Source organism: Pholis gunnellus (assembly GCF_910591455.1).
Source record: "Pholis gunnellus genome assembly, chromosome: 11".
NCBI lineage: Eukaryota > Metazoa > Chordata > Actinopteri > Perciformes > Pholidae > Pholis > Pholis gunnellus.
Window position 1 is genome coordinate 22503393 of NC_136538.1, and position 21224 is coordinate 22524616.

Consider the following 21224-nt stretch of genomic DNA (forward strand, 5'->3'; position numbering starts at 1 on the left):
CTGGGGGCAACACAGGGCTCAATACTTTGACCTTCCAGTTACATTGCAGACAATCAGGCCAAGTATGAACTCCAGGTATTCGTTTAAAACGTTATGAAACACGATAACTGGATGAGAGAGAAACTTCTTCTCTGTGTGCCTTGAAGGGAAGAGTTTAGATGAAACGAACGAGACAGAAAACACTAAGAAGCTGTGATCGCAGCACGTTCATCTCACTTCTTATGCCACCATTCTGCCATTTAATCCAATAGCTGCTAATCCAATTTGTCTATCGGACATGTAAAAAGGAGGGGGAGGAGGAGAAAGACGAAGAGGAGGAGGAGGAGGAGGGAGGACGTAGAGCTGAACTTTCTGAATCGCTGTTTATTTAAAGGACTTGTGTGTCTCTCCCACCGTCCGACCGCCGAGCTCGTCTCGTATCAGCGGGGAATCGGCGGAGATGAAAGCCGAAGACGCGTGAAAGGAAACGTGGAAAAAGGAACAAAAAAGAAACAGGATGAACATTGTTTCCCGTGATTAGGGTAAGAGCTCGTTAAAAGGCCGTCACTGCGTCGCTGTGAATATGCATGACAGGGGCCGGCCTTAATCAGAGGGGTCCGTGGGGGGGGGGGGGGGGGGGGGTCTGCTGAAGACTTGATTTAATCAATGTGAGGAGAGGAGCGTCTTGTTAGGAGCTTTGGCCATAGAGCAGAAAACATGCAGCAGAAAAACTCATTCTACGGCAGTTAAATAATCAGATTCAACAGCTTCACCTTTTTTAAAAGCAACAGTTTCTAACTCAGCAACATGACATCACTTGTGTGTGAGACTCGACCCCCCCGCTCTACATTTCACATGCGATTCCTCCTTCCTTGTGCTCTTCTGTTCTGCTCTCTACTGGAGTGCTGCTGAGGGGTATTTCTTCTTTCTCTTTTCTCCGGGGGGAAGGCTTGTTCGAGGCCTTTTTAGCCGTTCTTCAATGGCACAATGGTTTCCAGCGTATAGAGCAGATTCCTGCTTTATTGAACCTGTGTATAATGTCTGGTGAATGGAACACATTAACCGATTCACACTCACCTCTTTGCCCCCCCCCCCCTCCCCCCACGAATAGAAAAAGGAGAAAAGTGAAATAAGAAAGAGAGAAAAAGGAGAAACCTTCTCTCACACTGAGGCACAATGACTGCCTTTTCCACCGGTGTCATTTGTCAACCACTGCTTGCTTTACAGCCGACAAAAGACGAGGAGGCAGGAGTGTGTGTGGGGGGGTGAACCGGGTCTTTTCCATAATCATAAGTGGGGCTGCATAATAACTTGTTTCTAATTGCAACGTGCATTAATGTTGGAGGTCTGTTTCATTCAGTATGGTGATGAATTAATCATCTGCTCACATGTTAAAATACTGAAGTAGAAACAAACTCCTGTTGAGGTGTGAAGGGTTGTTCAAGTAAAGGTTACAAATAAAAGATCAATAACTGACCAATGGAGAGCAGGTAACCAATATAAACTGATATATAAACCTGATGTTGGTCATGAAGACACTAAATAAGCATCAGCACCATGTTTACTGTCTGTAAACATTAAACCAACATAACAACACAACGAGTTCTGAGAAATATGTTGAACTCTGACATCTTTGATGATTAACTTCAAATGCTTCACATCCCTGAAATCTGTACGACTTCAGTTAAAAGGTTATGAAAGTCAATAGAACATAATAATTATATGTATGAAGTATCATAAATAAAAATAAATCAGACGTGTGTTCATCAAATTTGAACAAATAAACACAAAGCATGATTTTTCTAAAATATATTGTGGTTTAAGATAAATATGAAATAAAAACAAACGCGTCCTGTCAGCGATGACTTTTTCAATATTTAAACAATAACAATATGTCCCTCATGTAAATAAAGTGCTGTGAGTCCCAACACTTAACCATCATGCTTTCACTGCCATGTGAACAAACAGTTTGCAGATAAGTTCAGTATGAATATTTGAGACTTTGCAGATACATTCACTAAAAACGTCTCCTCTTACGTTTCTCTTGTACAAACGAAGCATCTTAGGTTTCATTTCCAGAGACGACGTTGGACAGAACATCTGTATTTGTGTCTCTAAAAGCTCATTGTTGGTGATCTCTGTCTTCTAGCAGCCCGGATCATGAGCACAGACTGAAGCAGAGATGAACTGTGTGGACGGTGGGATCACTAAAGCCTCTTTTAATGAGCAGCAGAGCGTCCACATGCATCACGTCACTGTTTCAACACGTGTGTTCACAGACCGAGATAAAACAGACGACAGGTCTGTCCTGCTAATATGTTTCCTCCTCTCATCACACACACACACACACACACACACACACACACACACACACACACACACACACACACACACACACACACACACACACACAGACAGACAGACAGAGACACACACACACACACACACACACACAGACAGACAGAGACACACACACACACACAGACAGACAGAGAGACAGAGACACACAGACAGAGACACACACACACACACAGCCTTGGGCAAACAGGTTTGACCTCAGAGCTAACAGTAGGCCAACCTCTCGACGCCTCTCATTCCTCCACCTCAGAGGTTAAGAGGAGGCGGGGGCTCGTTCAAACAGAGTTCATATAATAGACTCTCTCTGGAGATGAAATGTTCATATTGGGAGTCAACACTTTGCGCACACACACACAGTTTCTTGCTCACAGTGCGTTTGAGTAAGAGAAGTCATTTATGCGTTTAAGTTTCGTGCAGCTTTTTTTAAAGCAGCGTTTCCACCAAGTTCCCGGTCATTTTTGTCCACTTTAGGACACTTTCCAAGATAATCAACAGGTTCCTTCAGCACATTGATTTTAAGACCATAGTGGAGGAAACATTACGACCATGAGAGACGTGACTTGGACTGTAGCTGAAAGACTTGGGACTTGACTTAGGGTACATCCACGGATACCTTCTGCTACGTTTCTGCAGTACACGATGCGTCACCTCTGATTCGACTCTCCTATCACGTGATCCTTTTCTGTAAGAAAACAAACGACTACCAGCGGTTACTTTCAACATGGATAACGAAGTACAAGCGTCGCCGACCTTGTTGTCTCTGCTAGCAGCTGTTATACTCTGTGTTTTATGAAGCTACTACTGACAGCATGAGCAGGAGGAGAGCTGTTATTGGAGTTATCATCCCTGGTGGTACGGACGGAGATTATCTATGAAACGCTCATCTGGACTGAGATCGTTTTGATTTTTAAAAATAAGTGTAGCGGTGTGGACGTAGCCTCGCACTTGAGAGCATCTCTATGAGATGAAACACCAGATTATGTTAAACAAATCAAGCTTTTTACAAGAAGTCTGTATGAAATGCAATTTCTGGAGTATTTTTCTGTTTGTCTAGCAGAACCAGCCAAGCTGTGACAATCACACAAATACAATCCTCTCCCTTCTCCTCACCTCCTCCCTCCCTCCCTCCCTCCCTCGCCCCACTCCATCAAATTGTGTTTTTGCTCCAAATCAATAAACATTATCAGAGAGTGGCAGACTATGGGCTGGTGGAGGCAGCCTCTGTCTGTTAAAGCCCAGACCGCCACCGTCTCTATCGCAGCCCGGGTGAGAAAGGCCGGGGAGGGAGACAGAGAGAGAGACAACATGAGGACGCAAGTAACGGGGAAGGAAACGTACGAAGGAAGCAGAAGACACGAGTCTTTGATGCATACACGGTCCAACAGGGAACGTTTCCCTCTCTCTCACACGACAGTAGAAAACAATCAAAGCGAGCGGAGTGGAAAAGAAAAGAGCAGCGGTGAAGCATCAACGTGTTAAAACAAGAATCCCAGCAGTGCACTCAACGTCAACAAGAAAAATGAAAAATAAATCTACGACTTTACACACTCCCTAACTCACTTCAGCGCTTCTCTACGAGAACCATTTGACTGAGCTCTAAATAAGATGATTTTTCAACCTGTCCTCACTTGGCTCGGGGCTGGAAAAGGAAAAATAAAGAGAAGGGGGGGAGGGGGGGGGGGGGGCGCGCACCATTTCTCAATTACCTTTCTCATTATTGTCACCCGTGTGTTCATTACTACTATTATCATCCCTTTTCTGACGCACACACTCCCCTCCTCCCACTTTAGGCGTGTTGGATGAAGAGAAGAAGAAGAGCTTTTTTTCTTCTTCTATCCGCGAGGGCCAGAGCACTTCAGGTAATTAATAACGCAAGAGGGGGGGGGGGGGGGGGGGGGGGGGGGGGGGGGGGGGGGGGGGCAGAGAAGAGGGTGTGAGAGCGAATGCACTGCCTGAGTGTGTGTTTTTGCTGAGACGCCTGATTGGGGAGCTCACCTGCCGATACCCCCTAAAAGGTATTTTCATTAGCGGGCCTTTTATTTATTATTTTCTTTAACCATACACGCAGAGGAACAAAGCCTCTGTCTCCACTCCAACTGGACGGGGCCCTCCAGGAGGCCGGTAGCTGTGTGCGGGTGAGAGCGAGGAAGAAGAAGAGGAAGAAGAGGCCATCCCACGTTCATAATCTCATGACAAAAGGCAAAAAAGGGCATCATCCTATTAACAGCGTGATCTTCACCGGCTCGTGCTAGCTCCTTTCCCACAGGGGGCTCTCGTCTATTATTAGGTGAGTGGTGTGATAGGGAGCAGAGAGACCCCCCATGCCGGGGTCCTGGTACCTGGTTCTATTCTACAGAACGAGAGCCTTTGCTTGGACCGGTGGGGGCTGGTTTCTATCAACCGGACCAGTGGTGATGCTCTCTGTTTGAACTCACATGACTGCTCAGCAGCACTACAACCATTAGCATGTCGGGGATCAGCCATTGAGGGAATGCTTGCTTTGAATATTGTGAAAAAGCTGCAGCATCACCTGCAGGGATGCACCGCTCAGACTCGCTCAGAACCGATCCAATGCTAGTCCGTAAGTAATAAGCTGTTTGCCTGTATGGCCGTGCGTGATCAGAGCTTTTCAGACATATATATTTATATAATACAAATATTTTATTTGTACACCCTCTGTCGTTTTGGACAATAACGCGTGTTTTGTCTCAGCGGGGGGGCTCGCCTCTAGCCTCAGGTCACACACGGGCATTGTGGGAAAAAAAAAAAAAAGAGTAGCCTGAGCTGTGTTTGTGAACGACAGCTTGGTGTTAAAACGTGCTTAATAAACATGAATGTAATAAATGTCAATATATCCTTTCATGCTACTTTTATAAACTGTGTTACATTCTTTTGTTTAATTCTAATATTTTAATATCTGTTGATGTTTTCTGTGTGTGTAGCTGTATTTTATTGAGCGGTCCAGTTATCGTATAATCACATTAAACCGGAACTTTAATGCAAAAACACACGACAAGAAAGATCTCCTCCTCATTCGTGAATAAACTGCTTCCACTCTCTGATCACTTGTTGTTGCTTTTGTCAACTTCATAGTGACTAGAAAGCTGTTAGAAAGCTGAGAGGGAGAATGTGGCTCATTTGTACACAGAGTAAAGCTCTCTGGGACGTCCCAGAGGGAGGGGAAGTAAATCAAGAGCAACAAGTCTCCAACGGGCGAACTAAAACAAATCCTGAATTAAATCTTTCAAATGATATCATTTACTAAATTTGATGACTCGACAAAATCAAAAAACACTTGCAACTCGACTGGGACTCGTGACTTCACTTGGACTTGAACCTTTTGCCTGAAATACTTGATACCTTCCTGCGAGCAGAAAGATTAACGAGTATGTTCTTCAAAGTGTCCCTTAAAATCATTTAATTCCCTGAGTTAACGTTAAAGCTCTTCATTCCCAGCAAACAGACACTTAATGCTCCAGATCCACTTCAACCAAGTTGCAGGAGAGAATTATTAAAGAACGTTAGTTTACTTTACTTCGCCCCAGTCGGAAAAAACGTTATTAAGTATACCACAGTAGACCTTCTACTGACTTTAAAACGTAATAACGGTGATTTCCTCTTCTAGTCTCTGTATGTGTGTGTGTGTGTGTGTGTGTGTGTGTACAGGTTTACCCTGAACAACACCCACTGCTCACACAGATGCACTTTAATTAATAATTTACATAAATGTTATAAGCTTCAGAGAGTCAAGTCTTTCTCAGGACATGTACGCCGTGTGACTGCGTATTACTGCAAAGAACACATTCACTCTCCTGCACTAAAGTCAGTTCAGCTATTTTAGTGTGAGAAGTTTGAGGGACCTTTAAAAAGGGATGTCAAAGTAGAGATACTGAGGAGATGCACTCCTTACAACCTGCCACACACACACACACACACACACACCTCTCATCATCATCATCATCGTCCTCCATTCTCCTCTGCAGCCCCATAAAGAGCCTGTGATGACCTGGGTGTGTAGCTTATTAACCTCCCCATCACTTGTTATCAGCCAATGAATAGCCCCGTCATCTGCTCCGCCTCCTGAATCTAAGGGTGGAAAATGTTCTCCTCACGTCAGGAATATAATTCAATCCACACACACATCATTCAAGGTGCACACACACACACACACACTCAAAAGAGAGAGAGAGACAGACAGATAGAGAGCGAGACAGACAGACAGAGAAAGAGACAGATAGAGAGACAGACAGAGAGCGAGCGAGAGAAAGAGACAGACAGACAGAAAGAGAGAGAGAGACAGACAGACAGACAGACAGACAGACAGACAGACAGACAGACAGACACACAGAGAGAGACAGAGAGAGAGAAATCAGTGGTGGTAACATTTTGTCAACCTTGGTCCTGGTGGACTTCCAAGACTGGCATGGACCAGATGTTCCTGAATTTATCTACAATAGGAGGAAACAAACAGGAGGGGTGAACATGGTGTGTGTGTGTGTGAGGGCCAGAATAAATTAATGGCTGATTTCTCCCCTTGCTTTGAAGGCATTAAGAGCCCTCTTCTTCTTCTTCTTCTTCTTCTCAATGTGCCGCGTTAAATGCTTTTCTCTCCTTCCCTCAAACTCTCCCTTCTTTCTTTTTTTTCCTCTTTTTTGACAAGCAGGGCCACCCAGCTGAAAGCAACTGATGCAAAACGCCAGAGTAATCCCCCCCCCCCCCACTCCGTGGACCACCACCCCTCCCGATATCTTTAGTCTTTGACACAGTAGCCATTATCTGTGGGATTTAGTTAAAAACCAAACCTTCATGTATTTGTTAGGCGCCGGGTTCGTTTTCTCCTCTGACTGCTCTGCTTGAGGGTGGCGGGTTGAGGAGGGGGAGGGGTTCTTCTTTTTAAGCTAGCAGGAGACACATGAAGAGGAGGGACTACGATGCTGGATTCTGATCAGAACGTTAAACATCTTAAAAGTCTGAGCTGTGTTTGTTTTGATTGCTGCAAAAACATTAAACTGACACACAACTATTCTGATATCCCTGATTAATTAATTCAAGCTTTGTTTATACACGTTCCATTATTCTCCGAAACGCCAGAGGGCGAACAAACAAGTGTAACCAGCTAAACGCCATAAAACCAACATCAACAATGCTGAGGAGACATTTTAACTAACTGTAAACTCATATTCATGGAGTGTTATATAAGCAGGTTAAACATCCTGCAAACAATTTGATTTGGCTGCAAAAAAAGATTAAAATGTAGAGATTTAATACCTCCAATTTCTAAAGCACTGAAAAACAAATTGACCGTCTTTGTAAAATACTCTTTAGAGCTTCTGTCAGTGAACTGATGACGTCGTTTTTACAAACCAAGCTTTTACATTCGGAGCAGCACAAACATGACTTGTTCTTTGATATTTTCATGCACCGTACGTCAAATGAAACGTATACATCTATTCAGAAATAAACGACAGTGTGAATCCCTTACTCACCTATATTTGATTTAATGACAGTTATTAATAGAAAGAGTCTGAATCCCACGACGTTGAACTGGGAATAGCTACAAATCACATACTGCTGTATTATAGAGATAAATGTTGCTTTTTATCGTATTACACCCGTTCTAACCTGGAATATCTGCTATACTGACAGCGATAAAGAGAAGGAAACAGGACTGTGCCTTCTACTACCGACTGTTTGCTAAACACGAGGCCTTCCTCTCTGCAGCTCCAGAGCTAAACGCAGCGTTGTGGAATCACTGTTGAAATGTGCAGATAAGCCCGGGCTCTGTGGGGCTAAGCTAAGGTTAAGCCCGGTGGTTTAGCTCCCCGAGTATGTGTTTACACACACACTGAGGTGTGAACCATTCTGGGAGCTTAAGAGGGGCGGAGGAACACGAGTTGATTCAGCGCTAGTGTAAACCCAGCTACCTGTTGACGGTGTTAATTGGGACGGCTTAACACAAACGTCAGCGTGCATGCGACGGGCCGGGAGTCGGATTCAACACGTTTAAAGGGAACGCACACTCAGCATCAATAAACTCACAGTCACAACATATTTCAGTATTTAAATCAAAACAATGGCATTTGGGGATTATTTTAAGGGTTTAAAGTTAACATTTAAAAACTTTGTTGAATGAAAAATGTTTTGTAGAAAAATATGTAAATATTTCTTTAGTACGGTTTTGATATTAGTACAGAAACAAAAGGTATTATTTTATTAAAATAAATTCAGGTTACACTTTGTGACGTCTATAATGCATTATAATATGCTTATAGCACTGTTGTATTATAGTTATAAGCACTCATAAATATCCTTAAAGCTTCATACCAATAATCATAACAGTTTATAAAGCATTTTATAAAAACTTATACGGTTAAGTATCATAATACTTCTGAAATGTTGGTCACTTAATGACAATTGTTTGCAAGGATTACAGTGTATTATTATTCCTTCAATTATAATACATTATAATAACTGTTATAGCTCATCATAATGTGGTTATAAGTGACTGTAATTGGACATTGTTTGCTTTAAGTAAAATGAAAAATAATCATTAAATCTTTTTGCAAGAACACACAAAACATTAATTTTCACTTAACGTAAAGCAAACAATGACCCCTTAGAGTAACTTCTAATCACATTATAATGAACTATACAGGCATTTAAATGCATTATATACAACAGTATATCGTCTTACAACTATAGGAACTATAATACACAAAAAAACAGCCAATGAGGGACCAGTAACTGTGAAGTATTATAATACTTGACCTTGTAAAATCGTTTTATTATTGTTCTAAAGCTTTATGGATATTTAAGAGTGTTTATAACTATAATAATACAGTTCTGTAAGCACATTATAAGAATGTTTATGATGCATTACAGACAGAAATCTCCCACTGAGCCTCACAAAGGTTGATAAAACGCATCACTCCCTCATTTAACACTCTTTTACACTCTTATTTATTTGTGAAAGAGTGAGAGAGGAAATGTTCTGAATGAAGAAGTGAGTATGAGAGCGAGAGCAGTGATACCCCCCCCCTCCCTCCTCAACCTGCTGACAGACAGCTGCAATCTTTTTAGCATAAGTGGCTCCGCCTGCTCCATTAGCAAAGAGAAGGAGGGTGTGTGTGTGTGTGTGTGTGTGTGTGTGAGGAGGGGAGAGCTCTACCGCCCCCCCCCCTTCTCTCCCCCCCTGGGGTGGATGTTAGAACAAATTTGAGGGGTGTCATATTACATGCCTTGTGACAAGAGGCAGAGGGGAGGTGAACGATGAATTTGCTTGATGAATTAATCTGCGGACAGTAATGGCTCCGCTAACAACATTAGTCATCCTCTCACATCTCTGTGCCGCCACTCACTAGTTACACAATCGCTGCGTCCTTTTCCTCCTTTCCTCCTCCTCGCTTCCTTTCCTGTCCCTCCTTCCTCTCAGAGGTTTGCTTCAGGGGCAACAGCTCAGTCAAAATACATATATACATATATATACACATATATATATATATAAGTATATTCTGGTGGAAAACATCAACTCTTCAGGAGGGAAAGAAGAATTAAGTCTTGTTTAATATACTCACTAATTTACTGTTTTGTAAATGTGTCGACTAAACCTCAATCTGGAACAGCATCACATTACAACGGACACCAAACACCAGGCTGCTAACTGCCACTGGCTCCAGCTACATTATACACAAATGTAGAATTGCTGTTTAAATAGATATTTAAATGTAAATGTATTGGGGGGGGGGAGAGAGACAGCTGTTGGCATTTGTAGCCTGGAGTGCTCATTACAATGGGAAATGGGGAGGAGTGTGTATGGGTGAGTGTGTGTGTGTGTGTGTGTGTGTGTGTGTGTGTGTGTGTGTGTGTGTGTGTGTGTGTGTGTGTGTGTGTGTGTGTGTGTGGTGTGTGGGGGGGGGGGGGGGGGGGGGGGGGGGGGGGGGGGGGGGGGGGGGGGGGGGTGATGACAACGGTAGCATGGCGAGCAGCTGTGTTAGCAAGTGAATGGTGTAATTACTGACCAAACCTCTGTCATTAACCTGCATTGTGGAGTGCCATCACGGCCGTTACCATAAGAAAGACGTGATTAATTGACTGCATGGGTGAAAATTCAATTATGTGGTTCGGGGTCGCTCAGTTTGTTAACTAAACTATGATCAAACCAACAAACGAGTGATAAATATCTCCAGAGCATCTGAGCTACGTGAGAATATTTTAATTTGAATTGTGAGACGGAAGAAAGATAAACTTTAAACAAGCGTTAAACCAACACATTAACCAAAAATATGAATTCAGCTACAGCACAAAAAACAAGACCGTCAAACAATAAAGCGTTTTCATTTCCTGGTCTTGTGTGTAGCTGAGTGTGCAGTACATGGCCCTGTGTGTGTGTGTGTGTGTGTAGTCTGTGTTTGCTGCACGGTTTTGTTGCACGGGATCTCGGGTAGAGAGGCTGATGAAAGCATTGGCGGGATGCTCCAATAAAGAGCAGATTATCATAAGCGGCCATTGTCCACCTCCCGATTCTCCCCCTTCGATCCCCACTTACTCACCCCTCTGCTGAAAATGTTAATCGGCCCTATCGCTGGCAAGCTGGAGGGAGGGAGGGAGGAGAGAGGGAGGGAGGGAGGAGAGAGCGGTCCGGTCGGAGCAACTTTAACTGATTTAGAGGAAATAAAATAAAGGAAGTGACAAAATCATCAGGGAGGAAGAAAGATAAAGCCCACAAATAAAGAGGGAGAGCAGCCGACAATTCCTGTTATAGTTTACAAATTTAAGTTGCACGTCTCTGGGACGTTGGCGAGCAGCTACACCCCGTCTCACCCTCCCTCTCCCTCTCACCCTCCCTCTCCCTCTCACCCTTCCGTTGACTCCATCCACCCAGCTCGTTTTATCTGAAGATTCTCAGACAATGCCTGGAGGATCCCGTTCCCTAATCTTCCTAAAAATCCCCCTTTCATCCCCACTGTTAAAGAATGTATGAAAAGGCTGACACCCAGAAGGGGGGAGAAAGAGAGAGAGAGAAAGAGAGAGCGAGAGCGAGAGCGAGAAGTGGTGCACATCTGGGAGTGAGGGTGGTGTCACTGTGCTGGATTGGGAGGGGGGGGGGGGGGGGGGGAGGATTGGTCGCTTGTGCAGAGTCCATGCAAGTTGACAAATTAAATTGTTTTGCTGCTCAAACATTCAAATGGCCGAGGAGATTAAGGGCATGACCGGGAACGTGAGTGAGTGTGTGTGTTAATCTGACCCAGTTGAACCTTGGACACACACGCACACACACACACACACACACACACACACACACACACACACACACACACACACACACACACACACACGCACACGCACACGCACACGCACACGCACGCACACACACAAAAAGCTCAAATCCTTTTGTTTTGTCCCCTCAAAGGCAAAAGAGGCAATGGGTTTTTAAAGGAGTGATCCCCAGATTTTCTTTTCTTCCCGCGGTGCGTTCGCTCCTGAAGTGAATTCAAGGTGACAACAAACACATTCCACCGGCGTCCCACACAAAAAAACCCCCATTTGACTGAAAGTGAGTGCTCTTTTCATAACCCTGACGAAGAAGAAGACAACAAGAATGAAATGACCCAGAGGCTCGAGTCTATCTGAGGCGCCATGAGCTCAGCTTACGAGTTGAGTCTGTGATTATGAACAACAACCTTCAGCGTGGCCCGTGTTGATATTACAGTCCAGCTTTATTGAAAGATTCAGGAGGACAGCCGTGATTGAAGTTACTTGATTCGTTTTCAGTATCACCTGTAAAACAAAGTGACCGCTGATTAAAGCCCAAACCTCTCTCCCTCCATCAGTCTGTGAACTAGGGAGGGTATTATAGTCCAAACACTTTTTCCTTCCGTCAGAGCTGAAAGATTAGACTTGGTTATCCCATTAAAGTTGGTAAAATGCCATTCTTGTGTCTTTAAGCTCTCGTATAGGGAGGTCAAGATGTGTCTGTCTGCGCTTACAAGGCGGTGCACGGGATGTAATCTGCCCAAAGTTACAATAATGAATGTTAAGCTTCTTCGGGCAATGCGTTTGTGAAAAGAACTGCCTCTGATAATACACTTAAAGCTGCACGCGCTGTTTGTGTTGCGGCGACGAGACGAAGGCTTGATGTGAGGCGTGCGTCCCCGTGTCGCTCACGTAGGCCGGCTTAAACCTTTAGTCAGACTGTGAGACGCTGCGGCCACAATGCTGGATTATAGGACGACAGGAGAGAGAGAGACCGACTCACTTGACGTCGAGGAAATGTATAAATGCCTGAACATCATCGTTATTAGCGTGAGGACGACTCAGAGAGGGAAAGTGAACATCCTGGAATACAGATTTAAAAAAAGGAATTAAGAAGCAGTCGTGTGTAGATTCTATGGGATGCCTCCAGAAACCTGGTTCTAAATGAGAAAAACCCGGAGAATAGATGCGGTCCGGAGTTAGCGGTTCAGCTATCGGTACTTTCCTGAGCGAGATGTCCTCGTCTCAGACGTCCTCTCTCTCTGTCTCTCTGTCTCTCTGTCTCTCTGTCTCTTTGTCTCTTTGTCTCTGTCTCCTCTCAGTACAGCGTGAGACTCACATCATGATCAGAGAGAAGGAAACATTGTAGAACTCTGGTCGTCTCAAACACAACATGTGACCAACAAGCAGAACATCAGTCTGTTTGTGGAGCAGCCGTCAGGTAACGGTGGTGGTGTCATACTTTAGTGACGTCATATGTTAGTGATGTCATACAGAGTTTGATCACAAGAACAGGATCATTAATGAAAGATGATCACTGAGATCATTGATTAGCTGAGAACGTGTTTGAAAGATTTGGGAACTTTTTGTGTTGCTGCTCAAGAAAGAATATTTGTTTACATACAAGGATAATAAAGAAATGTCGAGTCTTTCTTCTCTCACAAAAGAATCAAAAAGAACCGATAAGAGTGTCGATAAGGAACCGAACCAATAAGCAGAATCGATACCAGTTCTGGTATCATTAACATCCTAACGAGACCCATCACCAGTAGATTCCCATTTAGAAATACGAGTAATACATCTGCAACTGTGGTAAATTAAGCGGCGATCTTAAATCCTTTTTTTAATCCCTCATGTTGGCAAATAAAACTAAAAACAATTAGGTGACTCAAAACGCGCCCGCGGGCCGGCTGTGATTTGCAGCCACAGGTTAAGCCGAGCCTGCGATCCTCCACACAATCACAGAGGAGGCGTCTGCGATGCGACGGCATTGACAGTCCGTCCTCTCTCCCTCAGATACTGAGTGGGGATAGGCTGCATGTGTAAAGTACATTAAGCTCTTGCCGGATCCCTCCTTGTGCCATTCTCCTCTCGTCGACTCGGCAGACACAAAGGCAGATTAAAGGAGCGAGCGCCATAAAAACCCCTGTGTCAATCTTATCGGCTTCGAGTGCAATTTTTAAACATATGTTAATCTGGGAGAGCTAAAACTCATTCTCTCCTCTCTCTGCTTGTTTATCTCTTATCAAATGCGCAGTAGGTGAGAGGCAGCTTTGCGGCGCGGCTAAGTGCCATTATTTGGATAATTGCGTCCATTGTTGCAGGTTATATAGCTATTTGAAACGGGGAGGTGTGTGTAAATAGGTGCAGGGGCCAGGTAGGGGGCGGTGGAGATGTATTCAAAAGGGGGATTTTCTGCGACGCATTTCAATGCTTCTTCTGTGTTTTCAATAAGGAGCGTTTGATATGTTTTTCTTCTTTCTGCGCGACAATACCTTTAGAAAAGCAACAATGCCAAGGTCAGAAGCATTACATGCGTCGGCAGAGACACAATAACGATGAAACGTATCTTAAATTAGCACGGTAATAAAAGACATCAAAAGAGTTTAAGCTTTTCAATCTGTGCAATGAGTATTAGGGTTGCATGATTGTTTAAAAAAGTTTTGTGCTCCATCTTACAGACGGACACGTGATAATATTCTAGTGTTTATGGAAAACACAGCTTCTCCTCCAATAAATCAATAAAGTCACATTAATATTTGTTCTGTTCAGGAGGTGAACGTTCTCCTCATGCTGCATGTGTGAAGGACAGTGCTCCCAGTGGTGCGAGAATAACAAGTTCATTAGTCGAGGAGGGGGGGGGGGGGCACCGTAGGAATTCAGCCCCCCCCCCCTCGATCCGGGCCTGGCCTCCGATTGGCTGGCTGCGTCGGCACGGCGAGACTCATTAGAGCCCAGCAGTAATTAAGAGTTGTTAGAAAGTGAATTCTCCAACCGCAGATTAGAAAATTAAACTATTTACTGATTACATATTAATAGAAGACAACAATGGCGCTTGCCATAAGCTTGGAAGGCAACCAAGGAATAAATCTGTGTACTTAATTACCATAAACAATGGGGGCATAGAAATGGAGTTTTATGCACACTCCCTTCTGTAATGTGTCTGATATCAGAAGACACTTGACAATTCTTGTTCAATTATCTCTATTATTTAATGTGCTGTGAACTGCCTCTGAGTAAATAAATTAACCACCCCAATTACTTGGGATTCATCTGGGGAGGGCCGCGGCGTAATAGAAAAATACCGCGGAAAGCTGCATTGTGCCCAAACCAGGGGAGAGTAGGAGGGGAGAGGAGAGGGGGAGAGGAGAGGGGGTGTGAGGAAAAGGAGGGAGAGAGAGAGAGAGAGGAGAAAGAAATAGATTCACAGGGATAAAGAGGACAATAAAAAGTGATGCAGAGAGGCTTGAGACAGAGACTAAGAAACATAGAAAGCACAAAAAATTATAGAAAATAATAAATAAATTCCTTAAAACACATAGATTATTCATGACTTGTAGCAAACATTACAGACGCTTGTATAGAATGACTGTAGACAGGCTGAGGGGATGACGAAGCAGAAGCATGAGATATCAAAGCAGAGCCCGGTCTTCCCGGGCTTTCTGCTGGCGGAGCACAGAAGAGATGAACAATCAGTCGCGGGTCAGTCGGTTCTGTCCGCTCACGTCTGCCCATCAGTCCCGCAGCACCGCTGCTCACTGAGCGCACGCAGACTCGCCTCATAGAGGTCTGAATCACGTGATCATGTTCACTATGCTGAGAGAGTCCAGCAACAAACTGCTCGATAGATCTGATCGAGCGTTAGCGTCTCACTGAGCTACGAAATAATCACATTTTTAAGCCTTCTGAAAGCAAAACGGTCACCTAAAACAAAAGGGACATTTTCTGTCCAAGCTTTTCTCAAGAAAGGTCCGCAATCAGAAACTGCGCTGCTCATCTCTGGTTATGTGACAGGTGACGTAGTTTCGATGCACGACAGTCCAGAACGTTGTGCTGTCCCCGTGTTTACGCCTTTATTCAGTCTGGTTTACTTTGTGCAGAAACACGAGACCAGTGGAGGCAGTCGAAGAACTTCTCATGTATAATAATAGTTAGTTAGCAGGAGAGTAAATGTTTCGACCAGTGTTCATACTAATGTCCTCGTTGTGTGCAACGTTTTATTGGCGTCAAAGGAAAGAGCTCATCAAGATTTCAATAAAGTAACATCATGTGAAATTACTTTAATTGCACTGTGACTTTGTAAGTCCCTACATTGAGCCAGGCACTTGGACATTAATTAAATAAAAGGACCCTGGACGTCGGCTGGACTTTCAAAGTGTGGCTGACAGAGGAAGAAATATCAACTTGCTGGTAATTTCTCACCACGTTCCCCAGAAGAACCAGCACCAGTCAGATGTGATGGATCAATACCGGATGTTTAGCTTATAGCCAATCAGCCACAACTTCAATCAGACATTCTGGGTCCAGAGAAGAAGAAAATATATATCTATCATCTGTGACAGCCTATAGAAAGGTGACCTCGGTTGCCGAGGTGATAAAGGTTACTGTAGTTACCACCTGTCAGCGCCGCGTCTCGCTCTGATGCCTCCAGACCTCGGCCTAAAGGCACAATCCATAACCTATTGGATGAGTCTCTGGGATAAGTGCTGCAAAAGGAGATATGGAAACAGAAATGCACTTTCAGGGAAGTGAGCGAGGTGGAAACTTTTTTTCTCTCGGCGTGAAATCAGCACCAGTCTGGAGTTCTATATTTAATGAGCTTTAAATAATGACTCATGTCTTGCATGCTAACGGTTATGTGCTGTACTGACCACTTGAGATTTACAGTACATAATACAAAATCACTCATATATATATATATATATATATATATATATATATATATATATATATATATATATATCGCACTGCGACACTTTTTCTCGATTTCATTCCCCACTGACGTTATAAGAGGGTGAAAAGCAGCAAAGGTGAATCTCTCTTCCTGATAGCCTTTTATTATTTTGTCACCCATATATATAACCTAGCTGCTGGTTTATCAGTGGGAGAAGAAGAAGAAGAAGAAGAAGCCCTTCACATTGACACAATGGCGTGCGCTCCGACAGGGGGAAGAGGGCACGGAGGCAGGGAAAAAAAGGGAGGAACACAACAAAACGGAAGGAGGAGAAAGTCTCGATATCAGCACCCCAAATGGGATGAGGAAGCACAAATCCCACCGCCGTAGTGTCCTTTACTAAAAGAACCTCCACTTCTATCCTCCTGTGTTGCGTTTGTTAGGATTTTGGGGGCTAAAATCCACCGAGGTGGGCACTGATACATCAGAGGAAAAAAAAGCATGAGAGCTGCTACTAAATTACTACAGCGAATACTGTAGCTACACTACATTTTACACTTCCTGGAACCATGTGTTTTTTTTTCTTCTCCTTTCTCGGGCGAGGAACGGGACGGTTTAGTATCACAAATGCGAAGCTATTCTCCAATTTCAGTTGGGGACTTAACGGAGCCAAGGCCCCTCTGTTGGCTCGGCACACTGTCTCATGTCTTAACAAGGCTTTACCCCCGGCCAAATCTTAAATAAAAAACCTTCAGAATCTGGCTGCGTACGCCAAAAAACAGATTGTGTGTAAGCATTTGTGTGTGTCGTGGATTTGTGAACTGTGTCCGTGCTCATGTTGTGTTGCCTTTTTTTTTTTTTTTATAAACTCAGCCCCGTCTTTCCTTATACAGCATATCAATGAAGGCCAGATATGTACTAAGGGAAGGAGGGTGCACGGGTGTGTGTGTGTAGCCGTGCGTGGCTGAGCGCGCCGTTCAATAGTGTGGCGGCTGGCTGGGGCCGCGGCTGGCAAGCGGCTGCAGCGGAGACTTTCGGCTGGGGCGCCGCTATCGCACCCAGTTATCGTTTCCCCCATGAAGGGCTCCCTTATCACCCCGGCCCAGAGAGGTCTCCCTTCTTCTCCCATCCCCGAGACACACTCCTACTCTCCCTCCCTCCCTCCCCATACCCTCCCTTCTCCACCTCCCCATTCCCCTCCTTTCATATCCACCCAGTGCTCCGTCGTGCAACATTCAACCGAAAGGGGAGGGAGGGCTTCAAAGATTCCCTCTCCCTCTCTCTCTCTCGTGCACACATAAACACACACACACACACACACACACAGAGAGAAACTCCCACATGCGTGTGTACGTGCGTGCGTACGCTCAATTTGCCAAAACAGTTTTTCCAGTGTAATTGGGCTTGGGGTACCTGTGTCCATGAGATAGCGCAGCCTCTTCTCCACGCGAGCTGCTCGGGCGTCTATGTGCCTCTGCTCGCTCTCCAGCGCAGACAGCTCCCCAACCACATACTGACTGGTGTCTTTGAACGCCTTCTGTCAACCAGAGAGAGAGAGAGAGGGGGGGAGAGAGAGAGGGGGAGAGAGAGGGAGAGGTTATGAGAGAAAAGGAAGAGTAGTGCGATATAGCATTAAACAGAGACAGAGGGATGAGACAGAATAAAGAAAGAAGGAATGAAGCAAAAAGGTAAAGCGGTGACAGAAAGAAAAGAGTAGAATTTAAAAAAATATATAATGAAAAGAGAAGTTATGAAGCAGAGAGAGAGGAGGATGAAGAAGAGGAGGAAGAAGAGGAGAGTGAAAGTGTGCGTTAACGAAACATCCAAACAGAAAAACAAAAGATAATTACTCCAGAAAAAGACTTTCACAATAGAAGATAAAACAAACAGCTAATGATTAACTATTGCTGCTCTTTACTTTCGTTTGGTGTTTTTTAAATTCCTCTTTCTCATCTTCAAAAGCACGAGCAGCAAAGCTTTGAATACCTATTCAGAGCGCTGTGAATGAAGACGTATTGAAGTAAATCTGTATTCACAAACAATCAACACAACACTTATTCTTATATGAATATTGGCCACATTACCGATCAGTAACTGATGAAACGTCAGTGAAACAAATGATGAAACTAATTCTAAAAGATGAAACAGAATTCAACAGAACTTAATGAATTGACTTGAAAGACGGACTAAAGAAGTATAAAACTTAAAGTCAAGTCATTGTTATTGTAGCCTGTGAATGTCTAAATCAAGAACACAAATAAAATGAAGCCTTGTTTATACTTATAAACATATTTATACTGACAGCATGGACGGCTGCACGGAGCGGACGTGTCATCTAAAGAGGAAACGTTTCTTTTCTACTAATGTGCAGGTTTGTGAAAAACTGACGTTCTCAAAGTTCTCTGCATATCTGCGCAGTCAGAAAGTGTTGATGTGCACGGACTCTTTAGTCGTTGGTGTGTTCTGCTACTTCTGACTCCTTGTTGTTTTAAATGTGCTGAGTTAAAGGACGAGAATCACAGGTTGGCTAAAGAAGCAGCAGCCACGACTCAAACCTCCATCACGTCATCACTGTGATGTCACTGTGATGTCACTGTGATGTCACTGTGATGTCACTGCGTCATCAACAGCTCTGATCACACCGACGCCATTAATCCAGCTGTGTTGATCATTCACACTCCTAACATCAGCCTCCACATCTGTATCAAAGTGGTACGTCAATGTTTCCTTCTGTGTATATTTGTAATGTCTTTATACTTCATTAAAGGTTTGCACATTCTTGCTCATAACTGGACAGCTCTTTAATAAAAAAATAAATGCATATATATTTTTCATAGCTTTCATAATCTTTTTTTCACATTTTATAGTAATTATTCCTATTTTCTATAAAAGTTTCTTGACTTTCTTTCTTTTCTCTCACTATGTTTATTGTTATGCAACACAATTGACAATAAAACTGATTCTTTATATCTCGGTGTTGACATTTAATCCTCAATCAACACGAATGTTCCCGATGAATCACTGAGCTTCATCCTCCAGCTGCTCACTTTATACTAGTGTACTAATTATTGACTGTTCCTCTACACTTTGATTAAAAACAATCTGCAAGTATTTGAATATAAATTCAGATCAAATATTTCGTTTCCTGTTCTGAGTATTTACACGAAGAGGCAGGTGGAAGTTTAAAGAGACATCAGCGTCACAAATGTCACATAAATCATAAAACAAGTTGTTTTCAGTACTTCTTTTTGCAGTGTAGTGTTAACCCAGCCTCAGGTTAAAGGTCTCCGTTAATATAAACCTCACCCATTTCAGATAAGTCTTCAAACTTCTCTCTCTCTCTCTCACACACACACACACACTCTCTATAACCATACACACTTCATACACACACTCCATCTCTGACCCCTCTTCACCTCGGTCTCCTGACTGCTTGCTATTCTCCAGAGAAACTCCTCTGAGTGAATGTTTATTCAAATTCACTACTGAGGATGCATCCGGAGAAAAAAAAAAATAATATCTCCATTTTACTGCTGATGCACTTCATTTTTCTTAATGGGAAGAAGAACTAGTGAGCAGGAGAGAGAGAAAGTAGATTTTTTTATTTATTTTTTCATTCCACCCAGGCCAGCACTCCTTCCAGTGTGTGAGTGTGTGTGGCTCTGTGCACGTGTGCATGTGTTGATTCCCAGCAGCCCCCCCCCCCTCCTGCTCGCTCTATCACCATATTTTTCCTTGGCAAATCAATTTTACACATGATCAGCCCACTCCCCTTGCCGCGCTCGGCCCAGCCGTAATTAAGAGCAGGGAAATTACCATATATATTATATTAATGCAAACATCATTCAGCAGGTAATTCTTGGCTGATCGGGATAATGGAAAGGTTGAACACCCATTAACCCTGGGGCCCAGGCACTGGGGGGAGGAGGAGTGTGTGCGTGTGTGTGTGTGTGTGTGTGTGTGTGTGTGTGTGTGTGTGTGTGTGTGCATGGGACTGGGTGGAGGGTCGAGAGCTGCTTGCGAGGAGAGATTCACCCCGTGGTCTCCAGTGGCGCGCACACACACACACACACACACACACACACACACACACACACACACACACACACACACACACACACACACACACACACACACACACACACACACTGAAATAATAGCATTCTTATAGACACACTATGTACACACAAGCTCAAACACAGGCTGAGAACAGTGAGTGTGTGTGTGTGTGTGTGTGTGTGTACACTTGAAGGACACGTAGACACACACACAGCTGTAAATGGCAGCTGATATCTACCATTGTTATAATTAAAATCGGTTCGATCAATAGTTGGGTGTCTCTGTGGAGAAGAGGACAGTAGAGAGAAAGTGTGTGTGAGGATGCGTGTGTGTGTATGTGTGTGTGTGTGTGTGTGTGTGTGTGTGTGTGTGTGTGTGTGTGTGTGGGGGGGGGGTATTTAACGAGAAGAGCTCAGTGATAGATTCATTTAAGACAAGACAGGAGAGACAGGAAGTCAGCTGACGAACAGGAAGTCAAGAATATAATGAGTAAAATAATAGAATCTATTTCATAAAGTGATTGAGGGGAAAGAAAGCGACGAACCTCCTCCTCAAAGGGTCGGCGGATGTCGAGGTCCGTCGGTGAACCCCGGTCCTCCTCGGCCCTCCTCAGGTCCTCAGGGACAGACTTCTGCCTCTTCACCTCTGGAGTTCATAAAGCACATGAAGCCAGGTGGTTAAC

General features: G+C 43.9%; 1 protein-coding gene across 1 annotated transcript in view; it reads right to left on the reverse strand.

Moving 5' to 3' along the window:
- The window catches only part of ehbp1 (EH domain binding protein 1), a 129384-nt gene that overhangs the window by 13293 nt on the left and 94867 nt on the right, over window positions 1–21224 (reverse strand). The window contains exons 18-19 of the mRNA XM_079169122.1: window positions 21087–21187; window positions 17897–18020 (exon numbers count right to left, since the gene is read on the reverse strand). Of these exons, the coding sequence (XP_079025248.1) occupies window positions 17897–18020; window positions 21087–21187 (225 nt within the window). The remainder of the gene's footprint in view (window positions 1–17896; window positions 18021–21086; window positions 21188–21224) is intronic.